This window comes from Lactuca serriola, chromosome 6 (genome assembly GCF_051521515.1).
Source record: "Lactuca serriola cultivar US96UC23 chromosome 6, Lser_US96UC23_V15, whole genome shotgun sequence".
NCBI classification, from domain to species: Eukaryota; Viridiplantae; Streptophyta; class Magnoliopsida; order Asterales; family Asteraceae; genus Lactuca; species Lactuca serriola.
Genome location: NC_136413.1, coordinates 164,330,037 through 164,350,407, shown reverse-complemented (window position 1 = coordinate 164,350,407; position 20,371 = coordinate 164,330,037). Strand labels below are relative to the sequence as shown.

Here is a 20,371-nt window from a genome sequence, read left to right as displayed (position 1 = left end):
TTATGTCGAGCAAGCTGCCCAACACCTCCCACCAGCCGCTACTCCCCTTTCCCCTTCCCTGTCGTGAACCGTCGGAGCAAGAAAGAAATCCAACAGTAGGGTTACTACCTACTGCCGACACAAAAACTACCACTTCAACCTTGTTCTTCTCCTATTTACATCTACCGACAACCATCCAAACACCCTCCCCCACCTACTTCCTCACCCTTCCTCCTCCCTATTAAAGTCACACTTTCTCGTGTCTCACTCCACTGGCAAAGAGAACCACCACAGCCGACAATGGCAGCCTCTTTGCATCCTCCTGTCGTGACCCACCACCACCAAACATGTAACACCTCAAAGTTTAGACCAAGATTTTCATTTTTAATTTAATATAAAAAAAACTTTTCATAAAAATTATCTCAAGAAAATCATAATATCAAATATAGATCTACATCAAATATTAGAATGTCCTAAAAATATCCAGTAAAGAAATCTCCAAGAGAATGTGTACAATCAATCCTTCGCCTTCCTGCAATCCTCAAAAGTACCTGAAACACAGTTAATCAACAATTATAAGCACAAAACTTAGTGAGATCCCCAAGATATCAAATAGTGTACAGCACAATAAACAACTATAGGTAATCAACACCCATGGAGACTACCTAAAGTCTCAATAGGCAAACAACATGCCCTGTAGGCTACCAGCTACATTGGAGACTACCCGAAGTCTCAGCACATATAAACAACACATACACGGTAATATCACTTGACCAACTGTCATCATGCGCGTGCACACATACACACACACACACACACACACACATATATATATATATATATATATATATATATATATATATATATAGCTATTCTACCACACATGTAAGAATAAGTGAGGAGATTCTCCTACCATTGATGACTAGTAAATCTTACTCCTGAACTGTCGAAACTAGACTCCGCCTAATTAAATACACCAATTAACCTTAATTAATAATTAAGATATTTTCATAGACACTACTAAGTCCAAGTCATGTCTAGTCCATACTTAGAGTAAACGGCCATTTTACCCTTCACAAACCCCTCTCCATTCACTAAATGCCCAATTTTCAAAATTACCAAAAGTAAAAAAATAAAATAAAAAGTCAACACAGGTTCGTACGCTTGGCGTACTCAGCTCTACGTTGGGCGTAGAGCGTATCACAGGAATTGTGCTCGCACAAGGCTACATGGGGTGTAGCTAAGCGTTCGCGCAACATACACACGTTTTCCCTCCATTTTCATGCAAAATATCTTAATCCCTAAAGACATTCATTCTAAACATAGATCTGACCACTATAGAATGTCTTAACCCATAATACCATTGACTTTAAACCTTTGCATGGCTAGATAGGGCTCAAAACACAAAACCTTAACTTTTACAACACTCAAAATTAGTTAATTCATGTATGAGCCAAAGGAAACGATCAAGAAACCATTTTTATCAATCTAAATGCTCGAAAACATCTAAAAGGACAACCAATATGCTTTGGAGCACTCCATGCTCACAAAGGTCCAAGCGTTGGTACAAAAAGTTCATAAAAACCCATCTAAAGAGATCTAGAAAGAATGTCAGCAAGGTATGGACTTTATACCTTTAAAAGATACACAAGATGAAGTAGTTTCTGGATCCACAAGGTTGCATATAACAAAACCTTCTTCAATGACCTTCTTCCTCAACAAGAATGCACAAAATTATCAAAAGGATCCAATATCTTCACTCTTAACTCTTAAGTCTAAGGTTCGATATTAGGGCTTTAAAGGAGTGGAGGCTGATTATGGGAGGTCCAAGGGAGGTATAAGGTTTTTCAAATAGGGAACAAACCCTAAAATTTAGGGTTTAAGGTTTAGTCTAGTATGCCCGGCGTACCACACGTACGCCCGGCGAGAGTTTCGTAATTCCATGTATCGATTAGGTACGTTACATATACATCTCGTACGCCTAACGTATGGGATAAAGTGCAACAATTTTTGACAAAAGGAGCAAAAATGAAAATACCTACAAAAGGTATGTTACAATTCTCCCCTACTAGAATCAAATTTCACGTTGAAGTCAGCCTCAGAAAACAGATCAGGGTAATGCTTGTGCATCTCGGAATCGCAATCTGAAGTCTACTTCGAGCCTTTCCGGTGTTGTCACTGAACTTTGACCAAGTTCACTACTTTGTTCCTCAAGGTCTTCACTTTCTGATCTAGAATTTACATTAGATTCTCGATGTAATTCAAGCAATCATCAACCTGAATTTCCTCCAAAGGAACCACAGTTGTCTCATCGGCTATACACTTCCTCAACTATGTAACTTGGAAGGTATCATGAATCTGACTCAACTCCTCAGGTAGCTCCAACCAGTAAGCCACCTTTCCCACCAGGACCAACACTCTGAAATGGCCAATCAACCTAGGGTCCAGCTTGCCCCACTTCTTGAAGCGAATAAAACCCTTCCATGGTGATACTTTTCAAAGCACCAAATCTCCAACCTAAAATTGTAGCTTTGAGCGTCGTTGATCCGCATAACATTTCTAGCAGCTCTGGGCTGTCAACAATCTCTGTCTAACCTATTGGATAAGCTTGGTCATCATGAGCACTATCTCTGTGCTCCACATGACTCTATGTCCGACCTCGCACCAGCAAATAGGAGTCTGACATCTCCTCCCATAAAGAAGCTCAAAGGGAGGCATACCAATACTGGCATGATGGTTGTTGTTGTAAGAAAAATCAACCAAGGGAAGATAGGAGTCCCAGCTCCCACCAAAATAAGTTATGCATGAGCGCAACATATCCTTGAGCATCTAAATAGTCTGCTCGCTCTGCCCGTCGGTCTATGAATGATAGGTGGTAATGAAATGCAATCGGGTGCCCAAATCTTCGTGGAACCTCTTCCAAAATCTAGAAGTAAAACGAACATCCCAATCTGACATAATAGAAGTCGGCACCCCATGTCGAGCCACCACTTCCCAAACATAAATCTCAACTAGCTTTTTTGTAGAAGAGCCCTCACTTATGGCTAGGAAGTGAGCATTTTTCATCAAACGACCAACTATCACCTAGATAGCATCAAATCCCCTTGAGGTTTTCGGTAATTTTGTAATGAAATCCATCGTGATCTGGTCCCACTTCCACAGTGGAACCTCCAAAGGTTGCAACTTGCCGTGAGGGCGCTGGTGCTCGGCCTTGATCTTCCGGTAGGTCAAGTGTCGCTCTACAAACCAGGCCACATCCCTTTTCATACATGGTCATCAATAACTATGCTTCAGGTCAAGATACATCTTGGTAGCCCCTGGGTGAATGGAAAATCTTGACTTGTAGGCCTCATCCATCAATAATCGTCGTGCCCCACCAACATATGGCACCCAAACCTGCCCGTGAAGAGTCAAAATCCCCTACTGTTGATATCAAATGCTAAAATTTGGCCGATCACCCGTTCACTTTTCTAATTTTCTTCCTTTATGGCCTCCGACTACGCTTCTTTTATTGTTTCCAAAACTAGGGTCATCATATTCATCCTCAAACACACATCCTGAATCGGGGTACTGATCGCTCTCTGGCTTAAGGCGTCGGCCACTACATTGGCCTTGACTAGGTGATGTAGAATCTCACAGTCATAATCTCTCACTACATCTAGTCACCTCCTCTGCCTCATGTTCATGTTAGGCTGATTCTCAGGCTCTTATGGTCCGTGTAGATGGTACATCGAACTCCATAAAGGTAGTGGTGCCAAATGTTGAGAGCGAAACCCACCGCCCCCAAATCCAAATCATGGGTGGGATACTTCGCCTCATGAGGCTTCAACTATTTCAAGGCATATGCAATCACGTGTCCCATTTACATCAACATAACACGCAACCCTGAAATGGATGCATCGCAGTAGACCATAAAATCCTCAATTCCCTCAGGAAGGGAAAGTTATGGTGCCTCACAAAGTTTCTAATGAAAAATCTCAAATGATTCCTGCTACTCAGGTGCCCAACTAAACACAACATCCTTCCTCGTCAACTTAGTGATAAGAACTCTAATCTTGGAGAAGTCTCGAATGGATCTCCTATAATATCCCGCCAAACCGTGAAAGCTTTGAATCTCATATGGAGAATTCGGCACTTCCCACCGCATTACCACATCTATCTTGGTTGGGTCAACCAAGATACCGTTCAGGTTGACGAGGTGTCCCATAAACCAAACCTCGCGCAACTAGAAATCACACTCGGAGAACTTAGCATATAGCCTCTCCCTCCTCAAGACCCCAAGAATCTCATGCCAATGCTCCTCATACTGCTCTTTGGTCATCAAATAGACAAGGATTTCATTGATGAAGATGATCATTGAACGATCCAACATGGGCCTATACACCTAGTTCATGAGATCTATGAACACCACCGGTGCCTTGGTGAGTCCAAAAGGCATCACCACGAACTCATAAGGCTCATAACGAGTTTGGAAGGTCGTCTTCTGAATATCCTCTTCTCGTACCCTCATCTTATGGTAGCCAAACCTCATATCGATCTTATAGAACCAATATGCCCCTTGAAACTGATCGAAAAGATCATCAATCTTCAGTAAATGGATAACGGTTCTTCATCGTTAGCTTGTTCAACTTTCGGTAATCAATACACATATGGTATGATCCATCCTTCTTCTTGACAAAAAGGATCGGTGCTCCACACGGAGAACTGCTCGGTTGAATGAACTCCTTTCTTAATAGCTCCTGAAGATGAGAGGATAACTCTTGCATCTCAGGAGGTGCACGACAATACGGTGCTTTGGCAATCGGCACCACATCAGGGATTAGATCGATCCGGAACTCTACTTGCCTCATATGAGGCACACCAAGTAATTCCTCTAGGAAAACATCAGGAAAATCATGCACAATAGGAACATCAAAAATGGAAATCGATCTCTTCTCCTCGACCTGGGTATCCACTGTATATGCCAGATAACCCATACACCCATGTTGTAAACTCTGTCTCGCGTTGACGGCAAAACAAAAAGTTGATCCTGATTTAGTACCCTCGTCATAGATGGTTAGCACACCCCCACTGGGATCTCGAACCGTCACCATCTGCAACTCGCAGTCAATTAGAGCCCCAAACCGACTTAACCAATCCACACCCACGACACAGACATCTCCCATCGTAATAGGGATAAGATCTATCAGATACCCAACACAAACAATATCTATCACACAAACCCGACAGATGACAGCAGCAGAGACCAGATGCTCATCAGGATTAGATAATCTCAATGGCCTGCTCAAGGCCTCCTGCGCAATACTAAAGTCACAACAAAAAATGCTGACACAAAAGACCGACTCGCACCCGAGTTAAACAGCACAAGCGCATGTACAAAATTCACAAGGAAAGTACCTAACATGAACAATATCCTAAGCAACATAATAAATCAGCAGAAATAAATAAATAATACATACTAGCCACGATGTATGGAGATGCTCTGGCCTCCTCTGCTGTCAACTGAAATGCTCTCCCTCGAGCCCTCGGAGCCTCGGCCTTCCCCTGCCGTCCATCAGTAATTCGCAAGCTCGCGGAGGCCAAAGTCTGAACCGCCGTTGCTGTGAGCTGAGGACACTCGGCTCTCAAATGACTCATCTGGATGCAACTGAAGCAAACCCTAAATCTATTAGGGCAATCCTTCTCCATATGCCCTCCTTGCCACACATGTAGCAAATGGTCTCCAGCCGATAGGGTCCCTCATATCCTTTGACGCACTTCCTGTAAGTGCGGCCCTTCTGTCCTCCATCTCTCGACTCAGCGGGCTTTGGCTGCTTAGTTGTCGATTGCGACTGCACTGGTCTCCTATCTCTCATGACAGTCTCCCTCTCCTCTCTCTCCCAAGTCTACAACTCTATCTCTCTCCTCCTGGCACTAGTTTGTAGCTCAACCAATGTCAGATACGATATGTTCGCCACAAACTCACGGATATCGCTCCTCATAATACTTAGGTACCGAATAACACATGCCTACTCATTCGACACATGCTCAGGGAAAAATAGGGCCCTCTCATGACACATCTTGGTGATCTCAGTCACCGTCTCTGTCTTATGCTTGAGAGACAGGAACTCCTGGGCCAACCTCTCTCTCTCTTTCTCAATCACTGGTACGAACTCATATCTAAACATCTCTCCCATGTCATTGCAGAACGCTCTACAAGAGTATAACCAGCCAGGTTAAGGGCCGAATTTTCACCTGTGATAGAGGTACAGCAGCTTGTTAGGGAGTTCTAGGATCTCCAGTAGACGACTGAGACAATAAACGAGATCACTGCTATGTTCAGGGAGAGGGCCCTTCTCGTTCCGCAGTACATTGACGAGGAGATGAAAAAGGCCCGATATCATGAGATGTTGCAGAGTGATATTCTCCATTTTGTGAGTCGATCCAGCTGCAAGACGATGGATAATATGATTGCTAGGGCGAGAGAAAGAGATGGAGAGAGGGAGAGAGAGAGAGAGAGAGAGAGAGAGAGAGAGAGAGAGAGTTGGATTTGGAGATGGGGAAGAAGAGGAAACCCGAGAGGGTTCAGTCAGGGAGTGAGGGCAAGAAGCCCAAGGTATCAGACCACAGACCTAGGAGCCAGCAGGGTCGCAGCCATTGTGGAAAATGCAGCAAGTTGCACAAGGGGACGTGCAAGGCAGGGAGTTCAGGCTGCTTTAAGTGAGATCGAACTAGTCAAGTTAGCAGAGATTGTACAGCTACTACCACCACCACGAAAGCATCATATCTGATTTGCTTACAGTGCAATCAGAGGGGACACAAGCGATCCTAGTGCCAGAGTTTAGCAGCAACAGGACAGGTGGCAGCACCCACTCCTGCTATGTTGAGGATTACTTATGGTCGTCAGAGCCGGACAGAGGCGCCTGTGGCGAAGAGCAGGGCCTTTCAGTTGACAACTGAGGAGGCAAGTACAGCAAGTGTGTGTGTGTAACTATCTATGATAAACCCCGGTGCATGAGTTAGTGAACATAGTGAGGTGTTGTAATGAGAATGAGAGTATAGGGTGATGCTACGGGGAGCCGTAGTACTCACAAGTCAGAGAGAGAGAGAGTAGTGATGCTACGGGGAGCCGTAGTATTCGCCAGTCAGAGGGTGTTGTGATGCTACGGGGAGCCATAGTACTCACAAGTCAGAGAGAGAGAGAGAGAGAGAGTCGTGATGCTACAAGGAGCCGTAGTATTTACCAGTCAGAGGGTGTTGTGATGCTACGGGGAGCCGTAGTACTCACAAGTCAGAGGGAGGGAGTCATGGTAATACAGAGAGCCGTAGTACTCACTAGTCAGAGGCTGTCGTAATGTTGTGGGAAGCCATAGTACCCACTAGATGGCAAGAGAGTGTGATGATGGAGTGTTCTCCGATAAGTGCATGATGCAGAAGAGCTTTAGGCTTAAGTAGCCCTAGTGTTGAGTTTTTGGAATCCTAGTGGTTAAACCGGGGCGAGACTGGGGTCTCCGTCTCTGTCGGGAGGGTCAGCGAGGCGCGCGGGAGAATATGCGCAGCAGACGCCAGAGGTTAGAGCTGAGTCGATCTTCGATTGGATTGTATTTTTATGAGGAAAAGGGAATTTCGTGACTTGCGTGTCACTGGGCTGTGATAGTGGTCACAAGGAGGAATTTAGTGAAATGTTTTGGATCATGTTATGTGTGACCTTTGGGGGTTCAGCCGTGGGGCCAAAAGCTGACCTGGTGCTCGGTATCGAAGATGAATATGAGAAATAAGCTAGAGTTTACCATGGTGATGTCTGTGGACACTTCAGAGAGAGCGAGCGACTCAGACGCTCGAGGATATGTTTCGGGCATGTGTATTAGATTTCGGGGGGAAATTGTGGCCCGTATTTGCCCTTGGCAGAATTTTCCTACAACAACAGCCATCATTAGTGCATCAGTATGCCGCCCTTTGAGTTGTTGTAGGGAAGGGATATTGGACCCCATTTGTTGGGGAGAGGTAGAGCAATGTGTGATGGGAAGTACAGAGATTGTGCTTCAGACGTCAGAGCAGATACATCAGATCAGGCAGAGGTTATTGACCGCTCAGAGTCGCCAGAAGAGTTATGCGGACAGGCGCCGGTCCGAGCTCGAATTTTTGGTCGGTGACCTTGTACTCCTGAAGGTCTCTCCTTGGAAGGAGTGATTCGATTCAGGAAGAGGGGCAAGTTGGGGCCCCGATATATTGGTCTATTCCGAGTGATCGCGAGGGTAGGTCGGGTAGCCTATCGTTTGGATTTGCCAGCAGAGTTGGGGCAGATTCACGACACTTTTCATGTGTCGCAACTGAGGAAATGTATAGCCGATGAGTCGGCAGTGGTTCCATTAGAGGATATTCATATGGATGCGAGGCTGAATTATGTTGAGAGACCAGTGGCAATCAGAGATCGGAAAATCAAGGTTCTGAGAAAAAAGGAGATACCCTTGGTTTTGGTTCAGTGGCGGCATTGTAAGGGGTCCAAGATGACTTGGGAGCCGGAGCTTGAGATGCGTGAGCAGCATCCGGAGTTATTTGCAGAGCGAGACTTCGAGGGTGAAGTCTAGTTCTAGTGGGGGAGAATTGTAACAGCCCGGATTCCCAGGTATTATTTATTCTTCTTAATTTTGGTGTTTTGTGAGGAGACTCGGCGAGTTGGAGCTCAAACTCGCCGAGTATGATCGCAGATTGGGAAAGGGTTCGCGTCCGGACTCGGCGAGTCCACGCTGTTTAATGAAACCCTAAATTTCAGGGTATGAGACCTATTTAAAGGGGCTTATGGCCGTCATTTGCGGCCACCTACCCCAGAGAGAACCCTAAAAGAGTCCTTGAGCGTTTTGTGAGAGAAAAGAGGAAGATCCTTGATTACTTGTGGGTGATTTTGCATATAGAAGAGGATCAAGACAAGAGGAGACCAAAGGAGGTGCTAATCCAGTGATTCCTGAGTCCAGAGACTTCATTTGAGGTAACCATTCGTTCCTTTCTCAGCCCTTGGTGTAAATCTTAGAGTTAGGGCTTCTTTGTGGAATGATTCATGGAGTAATTGGCCTCTTTTTGTGTTGATGCTTTAGATCTGGACCCAAAGAGGTCCAGAGACTCTTTTCCCTCAAGATTTATGAGTGTTAATGGAGGCCATGAGCTTAGAATAGCACTCTAGAGACCATATCATCAAATAAAGCCTTTGGACCTTTGCATGAGCACCAAGATTGTAACTTTACGTGATAAATGTGCTTGGAAGGACTGGATCTATGAGTTACTAGAACGGATCTGACCTCAGGAGTGAGTTTGAGTTCATGCATGGCTTAGACTCGCCGAGTCCGAAGAACAGACTCGGCGAGTAGCATGAAGATTGTCCATAACCACTCAGTGAGTAGTCTTACCGAGTTAAGGGTTGACTCAGTGAGTCAGGGAGAGTCAGACAGGGTTGACAGGTGGACTGAGTCAAGCTGGAACTCGCCGAGTTGTTCTTGAGACTCCGCGAGTTGAGTCGTGGTGGCCCCGCGATTCATGCCAGGTGGAACTCGTCGAGTCAGGGAAGTACTCGACGTGTCAAGAGAGGATCCTAGGGAGTCAGTGAACACGTATAGACTCGCCGAGTCCGGTCAAAGTTGACCGTTAGAGTTGACCAGTGTTGACTTGATAGGGGTAGTCAACCTTAGTTGTGAAAGTGTTAATTAGAGATATATTGTGCTATAGGAGGATTATAGCTCGGAGGATGTAGCGCAAGTGATTTCCGGGATTTGCGAGTTATCGAGATACGCGAGGTGAGTCTTCTCACTATACTTTACCTTGAGTAGGTAACCAGAGTTATGTGACAGAGTATTTGTATGCTATGTGTTGTACTGCATTATTTCTATGTGATTTATGTTGTGCATGTTTACAGAGTTAGAACCGGAAGGTTCCCAGAGTTAGAACCGGAAGGTTCACAGAGTTAGAACCAGAGGGTTCATAGAGTAGGGTCCACGGACCCACAGAGTTATAGCCTCGAGTGGCTAATATGTGTATGTGTGGTATTTTGGGGAACTCACTAAGCTTCATGCTTACAGTGTTTTGTGTTATGTGTTTCAGGTTTCTCTCAGGATCACGAAACGGCACCGGCTCGATTGTACACACCAGAGAAAGAGTCATGTTTTGAGGATCCTGGTTTATTATGCAAGTGAAAATGGAGTTACGTTTTGTAATTCGATTATGAATGAGATTTTAAGCAAAGTATTTTAAGAATTAAACGACTGTTTTTAAATGAAAATTTGTTTTGAAATTTTCGGCTTTACACATGGCAGTAGGGATACGTATCTTCCGTTAGCGGAATTTTCGTATAACAACAACGACCACACTAGCATAGATCGACCTCCCTTCGAGATGCTCTACGGGTGAAAGTGTAGGACCCCAATCTGTTGGGGAGAGGTCGGTCAAAGGGTCATGGGGAGTACGGAGGTATTACTCAAGACCACTGAGAGGATCTAGCAGGTCCGAAGCAGGATCCAGACTGCTCAGCTTTGGCAGAAAAGCTATGCCGACAAGCACCGTTCAGACTTGGAGTTTCAGGTGGGCGACATGGTTCTCCTGAAGGTGTCACCTTGGAAAGGTGTCATCCGGTTCAAGAAGCGAGGCAAGGTAGGCCCAGGTACATCGGTCCTTTTAGGGTTATAGCCCGGGTAGGCAAGGTGGCGTATCGATTGGACCTTCCAGCAGCACTCATCCAGATCCACAACACTTTTCATGTTTCCCAGCTGCGGGAGTGCTTAGTGGATGACTCCATAGTTGTGCCTCTAGAGGATATACATGTTGATGACAGCCTGAAATACATCGATAGACCGGCATCTATTCTCTAAAAGAAGACGAATAAGCTGAGGAAGAAGAGGGTTAAGTTGGTGAAGGTGCAGTGGCAGCACCGCAAGGGCTCAGAGTAGAATTGGAGCCCGAGGATGAGATGAGGAAGCATTACCCAAAGTTTTTTCCTGACGCAGAAGACTTCGAGGATGAAGTCTAAGACAAGTGAGGGAGAATTGTAATTATAATTTATTCATTTTTGTAAAGCAACTCGACGAGTGGGAGCCCCAAACTCATCGAGTAGAAACCAGAATTGACGCGGGTTTAAAGTAACCTACTCGACGAGTTCAGAGCCCTCAACTCGACGAGTAGGGTTGCCAAGATGAAACCCTAATTTCGGGGTTTTTCACCCTATTTAAGCATCCTAATCCCCACTTTTTGGCCTTATTTCCAGCCTCCAAGTCCCAAAACCTATATTCAGAAACCCTAATGCATTTGTGATCTTGTGAGCCATTTTGAGTGAAACTTGGTGTGTTTTGAAGCTTGTGAAGGAAGTAAAAGCTTGTGGATTCAAGAAGAAGCTAGTAGATCCAGAGACTCCATTTCATCCTCATCGTTTTCTAGTAATCAAGTCTCAAACTTGCTTAGTAGCTTCTTAGATCTCTTTATTATCACTTTATTGGGTTTTTGGTCCAAGAAGCTTGACCTTTGGGATATGGACACCCCAAGTGAGTAAACCTTCAGATATGGAATCTTGGAGGGCTTTCATGGCATAAAGGTGCAAACTTTATGGCCATTGAAGCCCCATGCAAGCCATAGGGTATCATTTTGGCCTTTTAAGCTCGAAAGGTCGTGCATGTAGAGAAAGGTGGAAGCTTTACGTTTTCATGTAGTGCTTAGGTTCTAGATCTCTGTTTGTATGCTTTAGTTTGGAGTATGGATGGCTTGTGGACCAAGATCTAGGTCCCTAAGAGTTAGGGTTTGAGTTAAACCCACTAAGCAAAGGTATTAACGGGTAAAGTTGGAAACTTTACCCTTAAAAGGATATTTTCAGTGTATATGAGAAGCATGAATCTTAGATCTGAAGAGTAGGGCTTAATCCATTAAGATGGCCCAAACAGACTGAGGAACTCGTTGAGTCCATAGAGGAGCTTGACGAGTTGAGTCGATTTGTCCCAATTCTGAATAGGGTAGAACTTGACGAGTCTAAGGAAGGACTCGACGAATTGACTCGTTTTATCATGACTACAAGTAGCAAGGGAACTCGGCGAGTCATGGGGATGACTCGACGAGTTGATTCAACTCGGAATGTTGAATTTGACTTTGATGAGCGTTGAATTTGATTTGGGCCTTGACTTTGACCAAGGTTGACCCATGAAGGGGTCTAGATGTAAGGAATGGTATCTAACGGGTTGTTTTGTATAGGGTGTGAGTAGAGCCGATTGAAAGAGTAGATACATTCAGCTACTTCACTCGACATTTGAGGTGAGTCTTCTTCCTGTATAAATGGGTCGAAGGCACCAATGTTGGCCCGTATATGTATGCTAGTATGTGCCAGACTTAAGTCTGATGTTGAGGTTAGCCCGATGTAGGTTATATGTTTCGGACTTCAGTCCGATGCTGGGGAAATCCAGAGGAATATTTGTATGCTTGATGTCTTCGTGATTCTAGCATGTGTTTGTTTATATGTTTCGGGCTTCGGTTCAATGTCAGGGCAAGCCCGAGGAATGTTTAGCTTATATGTTATGTTTATATGTTCCAAGCTTCGGTCTAGGGATGTCAATGGGACCAAACGGTAGCGGAAATAGCTGCCCCCGCCCTCGCTCCCGAAATCAGCTGTTGCCCTCGCCCCTGGTCCCGCTCCCGGATCCCCTGTTTACATAGCCCCCGGTCCCTCCCCTGGTTACCTCCATTACCCCTGGTCTCGCCCCCGTTCCCCCGGTTTATAGGCTTAAAATTTGATTTCTTTTGCTAAAAAACTGCTTTGTTTTAGGCTAAAAAACTATTTTTAATAGCCTTAAAAGCTTAAAACCTAATCTTTTAGAAACTAAAAAATTAAAAATCCAACATTACAAAACGACAATTCCAACAATCTTACAAATATAAAATAAGATAAATCCAACATTACAAATATAAAATACTTACATGTCCAAAAATATATGATCAATTCGCTATATCTTCAACATCCATTAATTGGAAACGGGAAAGTGAAACCCACACTAAACCTAAAATTAGAAAATCTATTTTGTATATGTATTTTATATTAAATATATACTTTTTACATAAATGTACAACCGGGGCCCCTGCGGGAGTACAGGACAGAAATACCGACTCCCGACCCAGGTCTCGAAAATATACGGGGTTTAATTATGCCCCCGCCCCCGCTCCCGCTCTCGGTTTTTTTAAATATTTAGTCACGTACGGTATCGGGGTCCCGCAGGAGCGGGGTCCCATGGGGGTTTTTGACATCCCTACTTCGGTCGGATGTCGGGGCAAGCCCGAGGAATGTTTAGCTTATATGTTATGTTTATATGTTCTGGGCTTCGGTCTGATGTCTGGGCAAGCCCGAGGAATGTTTATATGTTTATGTTATGTGTTTATGTTATATCCTTGTTGATATGTTATATGTATACCGGACTTTGGTCCAATGTCGGGCGGGGCCCGATGCCGGACTTCAGTCCGATGTCGGGCAGGGCCCGATGTATCAGGCAAGGCCCATTATATGTTATTATGTGATTATGTTTATGGTATGTGGTAGTTTGGGGGGATTCACTAAGTTTCGTGCTAACAATTTTTAGTTTTGGTTTCAGGTTCTTCCGCGAGTAAGGGGAAGAGCTCGGGATGACTGCATCACACACACCACAGCGTTTAGCCTGGGATGATTTACTCTGATATTTGGATATGTGATTTTGATACAGTGTTTTGATATGATGTTTTGAGATATTATCACTTATGTTTTTATGAGATGATTTGGATTACTATGGTTTTATTTATAAATTAAAACGAAATTTTTGGACCGTATTTTTGGGATGTTTTAGTGTTGCTAAGGAGCTTGCACATTCAAATTATAGGCTTCCTAGATGAGTCAGGAGGTGTCACATCAAATGAAGTCATTGAATATTGACCATAATTTTGCTAGAAAATACAAAGTTGGTTCCATTGTCACATACTCATGGATAGGAGAACATATACAAAGGAAACTTTGCACAGACAGAAGCTAACTATTAAATAATTGATATTTAAGGTCATCAGGAAGTTTGTAATACATGTAAATTTAATTCAATGTAAAAAAGAAAGTGCACATACCATGATTCTTATTTAGGGGACCCTTATTGAGCATTATGCAAAATTATTGTCTTATAGGGAGGAAATTAGAAGAATCAATCTAGGTTCAACAGTTAAAATGGATGTTCCAAGCATGCCTGATGGTTTGAATTACTTCAGTAAGTTCTATCTATCTTTTGCTAATATGAAAACTAGTTGGTTAAAATGGTGTATAAAGGTGTTAGGGATAGATAGGTGTTTCCTTAAAGATGTATGCACCAAGGAGTTACTGTGGGTTGTGGGAAGAGACACTAACAATCACATCTTTCCAGTTACATGGGCAATAGTGTGTGTTGAGAATAAAGAGAATTGGATGTGGTTTTTGGAGCTACTGAGAGATGATTTTGAACTAGATATGGGAACTGAGTTCACCTTAATGTTTGATCAATACAAGGTAACAAAAAACTTACACATTTACATTACTGATTTTATACTTTTCAAATACTTATATTGAAACTTTGGTAGGGTCTTATGGAGGCAGTTAAGGAGGTGCTTCCTTGTGATGAGCATAGACAATATGCAAGGCATATTGTTGCAAACTTTAAGAAAAAGTTTGCAGGGAAATTTTTGAGAGCTTATTTTGGAAGGCTTGCAATGCAACAACACCATAGTCTTTCAACTTCTTCATGAAAGAAATGGAAAAGTTAAGCCAAGAAGCCCATAACTATTTGATAGAAAAGGATCCAAATACCTGGTCAAGAGTATTTTATGAGGTAGGCAGGGCTTGTACTATAGTGGAGAGTGGTGTTTCAGAGAGCTTTAATCCAGTAGTTATGGATGCCGAAAAGAAACCAATTATCACTTTGTTGGAGGATCTGAGGTTATATATCATGGAGAGGATGTATAACTTGAAACAAAAAACGGTCAAAGGAGGTAAGTCTTTCCATTAGGCGGTTGTTGAATGGTGTGAAGATTAAAGCTAGGTATTGGCAAGTGCACCCAAGTGGATTAAACAAGTTTGAGACTAGAAATAGAGGTGACTCTTATGATGTGGATCTTGAAAAGAAAACATTTTCTTGTAGGTTATAGAAAATGAATGGATATGGGTGTGCCCATTCTATTGCTACAATTTTATTTCTTAATAGAGGTGTTGATACGTATGTGGATCCTATTTTCTGTAGGTCAAATTATAATAAAACATATATGAAAAATATATTGCCTATGAATGGTAGTAACATGTGGCCAGAAACCACATTCACCCCACATTTACCTCCTAAAAAAAAGGATGCCTAGAATACCTACAGTAAAAAGGAAGAAAGATGTCTTAGAGAGAATGGGGAAGCATAAAATGTCAAAGTTAGGTAAACCCATTGTCTGTGGTGCTTGTCATATGTTTGTCCATAACAAGGTGAAGTACACCAAAACAGAGGCCAAGTAAGCTCAGAGTGAAAAGAACAAAGAGAAGCAAGGCTAACCATGTATATTGTAATGACATTGTTATTTGATCAATGTAAACACATTAATAATCATTCAAATTTTATCTTGTACATGAATCTGTAGGTTAAGGAGGAGTTAATGGAGGTGAAGGAGGAGTGCATAGAGTGAATGGTGGTGGAATAAATGAGGTTCCAATGGGTGAATGAGTAGTGAAAGTAGTGAATGGTGGTGAAGGAGGAGTGCATGGTGTTCCTACGAGGAGGGTATGTACTGCACCATGCATTATAGAATATTTAAACAATATATCAATTAAAGGGTAATATTGTAATTTTGTCTATTATAGGTTAATGCAAAGGAAAGGGGTGGTAGTGTTAGATCAAAAAGGCTATATGAGAATTTTGAATGCTAAACTTGCAAAAAGAGTGTATAGAAAAATGGTGAAGGCAGTTCAACAACAAATGCAGTAGATTTAGATTAGGTGATTGAATACGAACATGTGTTGTCTTTTTAAACTTTTATGTTATGTACTAGTGTATCTTGTTGCTACATGCAGAACATTGGTGTCTTTTGAACCTTTAATTAGTCACATGGATGCAACATATGTATTTTGTCTTTATGACTTCTTGTTCCACAAACTTTGAATGGTAGTTTCTTTTAGCGGTATTCAGTTGTTTTGGTCAACGTTCATTATTATACACAACTTCTTGTTCCACGTGCTGTGATATTTATTTATGTATATGTTGTATGTGGTATCTTGGGGAAGCTCACCAAGCTTTGTTCTTGCGGTTTTGTGGTTTAAATATTTTTAGGTAAGGAAGAGTCCGACTTCATCACACTGCATCCCCTGGAGATTTATTTCTTCAATGACTGTTTATGATATTACTCTGATGTTTTGAGAATACTTTTACTTTGATTGTCTTTTGGAGTAATGAATGAATGGTTTTGACTTTTTTAAGAATGAAAATTTACTCGGTATTTTTGGGACGTTATAATATAAGTGCCTTTGTCAATGGGAGCTCGATGAATGATTAGATTACTTTCAATGTTTTGGATCATGATAACATATAAAAAATTTGAAAAACATCTCAACATCTATGTATATGCTTTTGTTCGCACTAAGCGAAGGTAATGTAAAGGTATTCAATACCATTTTCTCGAACAGTTTCGAGATGAAACTTGTTTTCTCAAATATCCTTATAACTCACCAAGTTTCGACTGGAACTTGGACAATATAAGGATTCATATATGGTTAAAGGAGTACCATTTGAAAACATAGATTGGTCTTTACCAAAGCCTTCAACAACGGTCGACAGGCCCGAAACTGTTATCACTGAAGTTACTTTTGGCATAATGTTGATAAAGTAATACTTAGATTTTAGGATAGTATGTGCGGTACCACTATCAACCAGACAATCAATCGACCCAATATATGTGCCTAAAGGTAAAAAAAAAAAATTAAAGTCAGCCACACGTATAAAGTAATTGCATAAAAAGAAAACTTCACGTTGATTTGAGAAACATGATCGAGGTCAAACAAACCATAATCTAAAAAATAGATAAAATCTAAATAGGAAAGCATAATCCAAAAGGATAAAAAAAACAATCATAGAGTTAAACAATAGCTCTATTTTCCCATTTGAGCCGCAAAATCGGGGGTCTCAAGGAATGTGTTTGTTTCGATAGCATTTGCTTCAACTTTTCTTCAATTATGATAGTTTTAAACTTCTTCGAGAGTATCCTTACAAGTCTGTTGCATATAACTGTAAGCACCAAATTTGTAACACAAAGTTTGTTCATTAGCATAATTTGTTACTTTATACGACTACCCTATTCTTGTTGTTCTTAGTACGAGATTGCCTGGAAGCCACATGACGTTGGTCGGATTAGAACCCAAACCTCGCTTGGATTTGTGAGTTTTTGGCTTACCATGATTCCTTGGTTTTAGGGACGAATGGTCCTTGTCTAAGTTCCTATTTCGTGGTTAAGAACCATGAACATCATTAGCATCAGGCATGGGCATTGGCTTTGTCCTAACTGGAAGAGAATTGTTATTTCTCATTAAAATAATGCTATTTTTTATCTAATAGCAATTAGGTAATAATCTCAGTGAAAATTGAGAACTTGGACTGACGATATTGCTTTTAAAGCAAGTTGTCATAACAGAAAAGGTGGTGTAAGTCTTCCCTAATAAGTCAACATTAGTCAGTTGACCATAGTAGTAGAGAAGTGAACGGATTAATATGCATTAATTATCATATAAAAACGACAGGTTTATATGTTTTTGGTTTGTAGTAGCACAAACTTTTTTTCGAGATGGCAGGTTCAAGAAACACTACTTTTGCTAGACTGAACTTTGTTTTTGAAACAGCAGGTTCGAGAAACACAAGAGTAAATGGTTTTTTCATAATTGAACAATGGGTCGATTGGGAGAAACTGATGCAACATCGCTATATAAACACATTCAGGGAAAAGATTATTTATTCAACACTTTTTGGTAGCTCTATTCGAATACGACTACGAAAAATGGTGAGGATGGTAAGCACGTAGCATTTTTTAATAACTGATCTTATTTTAATAACCTTAATGACTTTCAATTTTGAGAAGGAGTGTCGGGTGGCGCTGAAGCTATACTTCATAGTGTCAATAGGGTGTTGAGTGCACGTCATGATGATGGCTCTCTTGCAATGCTTACTGTGGATTTCTCGAATTCCTTCAATTTGGTGGATAGATCTGCCTTACTTCATGAGGTCAGGATGAGGTGCCCTTCCATTTCCTTATTGGTAAAATTCTTATATGAACATGCAGCAAGGTTGTATTTAGGAGATAAGCATATTTGGTCGACTATTGGGGTCCATCAAGGCGACCATTTGGGACCACTTCTTTGTGCTCTTGTATTGCACCCACTTATACATAAAATTAGAGACAATTGCAAGCTTCTTCTTCATGCTTGGTACCTTGATGACGGGACCATCATTGGAGATTCAGAGGAGGTGGCTAGAGTATTGGACATCATTAGGGTGGCATGCCCACGATTGGGGCTTGAGCTAAATATCAAGAAAACTAAGCTATTTTGTCCTTCATGTGATGGTAGGAAGCTTCGTACAGGTTTATTCCCTACTGACATTGGGCGAATGTTATTGGGGTTGAAGCTTCTTGGGGGAGCTACTAGTAGAGATACGAGTTTTATTAGCGGGTATGTGACAACCCAAGTTGTTTCCGTTACATTTCCCCGTTACCGTTAACGGAATATTCCAGTTTATAAAAGTTCCGTTAATTAGAGGTCATCAATTTAATAAACATTTCATTTGTTTATATTTTAATACGCCGTTAAGTCATGATAAAAGGAAATAAAAACACATAACACACATTTCCATTTATTTGGAAAAAGTTAGTTTTTATTATTACGACCACCAAATCAGGTGCGACCAAAAGCCCCGTATAACGGCAGTATCGGGTAGAATTCCACTGAGCTCCAACTCCCACCCATATATAAGGGGGAGTAAACTCCATTGGAGCCTTTTCCACCCTCTCTCTCTATACTCTCTCACTAGACCCGTTTTCGAGCCGAATCCGCAACTAAACGCTTCAAAATCGTAAGTCCACTTATCCTAGCTTGTTCTAAACATATTGATATTCGTGTTTATAACTTAGAAATCGGACTTAGAAGCTGTTAGAATGGAGTTTACGGCCTAAGCTCCTCCTTAGGCCGTAAACACCTTAAATGAGGCCAAAAAGACCCCAAAATGTCCCTAAAGGCTTGGAAATAAATTAGGGATTTAACCTAGGAATGTTTAAACATTAAAACACATGATTTTAGGGGGTAAAAGAGAGTTTACGGCCCAGGCATATGCCAAGGCCGTAAACACCTCTTAAACATGTCTAAAAGCCCCAAAAACACTCCCAAACCACCCTTGGACTTAATACATAAATTAGGGGCTTATCATTTCGGGTTTAAACCATTTAAACACATCAAAATGGAGGGACAAAAGGAGTTTATGGCCCAGGCATGTACCAGGGCCGTAAACACCCCTAAACATACCCAAATGATAGTTTTAATCCCCCCAAATGGCCTCACACTTCATTATAAATTACTAGCAAGGTATTAGGGGCTTGAAACTTCACAAAACTCAAGGAATAAGAGTTTACGGTCGTAAACTCCCTTAGGAGTTGTCCCTGGGCCGTAAACTCCATTAAGATGCCCTTAAAGACCTTAAACTCATTCACGCTATATAGTTTTGGACCTAGAATAATTCCATGAACAAGTTAGAAGCCTTAAAACACACTAGAACCCCTCACCATGAGTTTACGGCCGTAAACTCATGGTGAGATGTCCCTGGGCCGTAAACTAAGCTTTGGGAGTTTATTCTCAGAGAGTAAACTCCATTCCTAAGCCATACACACCTTTAGATGCTACCCGGGACACCCCAAACACTTAACCAAAGTGTTTTCCGCTCCTTTGAGCGCGTATACTTGTTTAATTAGTATTAAATATACTAATTGTATGTGAACATATGTTATCATATGTTAAATAGGTCATTGTGTGTGTTCGAGTCCTTACGTGACACCGAACGCCCAAACGACACCTTCTTCGGACCTACTTACACCAGGTGAGTTCATACCCCTGAATGAACCTTTCAATGTTTTTACATGTTTTATAGGGGGGGGGAATACAAGTTAAACATGCCAGTTATCATATCAATCACATGTGATTGATAACCCGCATGCACAAGATTTTACCACACTGTATATTGTTTTACCGAGTAGGACACTATAATGGTTTTCAAAAAGGTTTTTCGTGTGTTTCAAGACTCTTATTTATACTGCTTTATTTAAAACTCACTTTAAACTGGTTTATAAAGGTTTTACGAGATTTTAATCAAAGTTCTCTTTCACAACGTATACTTTTACTTGTTAGTTACTG

General features: G+C 41.9%; 1 protein-coding gene across 1 annotated transcript; it reads right to left on the bottom strand.

Moving 5' to 3' along the window:
* Positions 1-495: 495 nt before the first annotated feature.
* LOC145060360 (uncharacterized) lies at positions 496-5,144 on the bottom strand. Its single transcript, XM_079008043.1, has 2 exons — positions 4,685-5,144; positions 496-530 (listed from the first exon to the last, which is right to left on the bottom strand). Exons 1-2 carry the CDS (start codon positions 5,142-5,144, stop codon positions 496-498), a joined length of 495 nt encoding a protein of 164 aa, XP_078864169.1.
* Between the last annotated feature and the right edge of the window lie 15,227 nt (positions 5,145-20,371).

What these genes read in the sequence shown, in the direction of transcription:
- LOC145060360 (XM_079008043.1), bottom strand. Translation starts at nt 5,144, where the DNA reads ATGGGAGATGTCTGTGTCGTGGGTGTGGATTGGTTAAGTCGGTTTGGG. An exon ending in GGAGTTCATTCAACCGAGCA is followed by an intron (nt 531 to 4,684) that starts GTTCTCCGTGTG and finishes ACTGTGTTTCAG; the next exon opens with GTACTTTTGAGGATTGCAGG.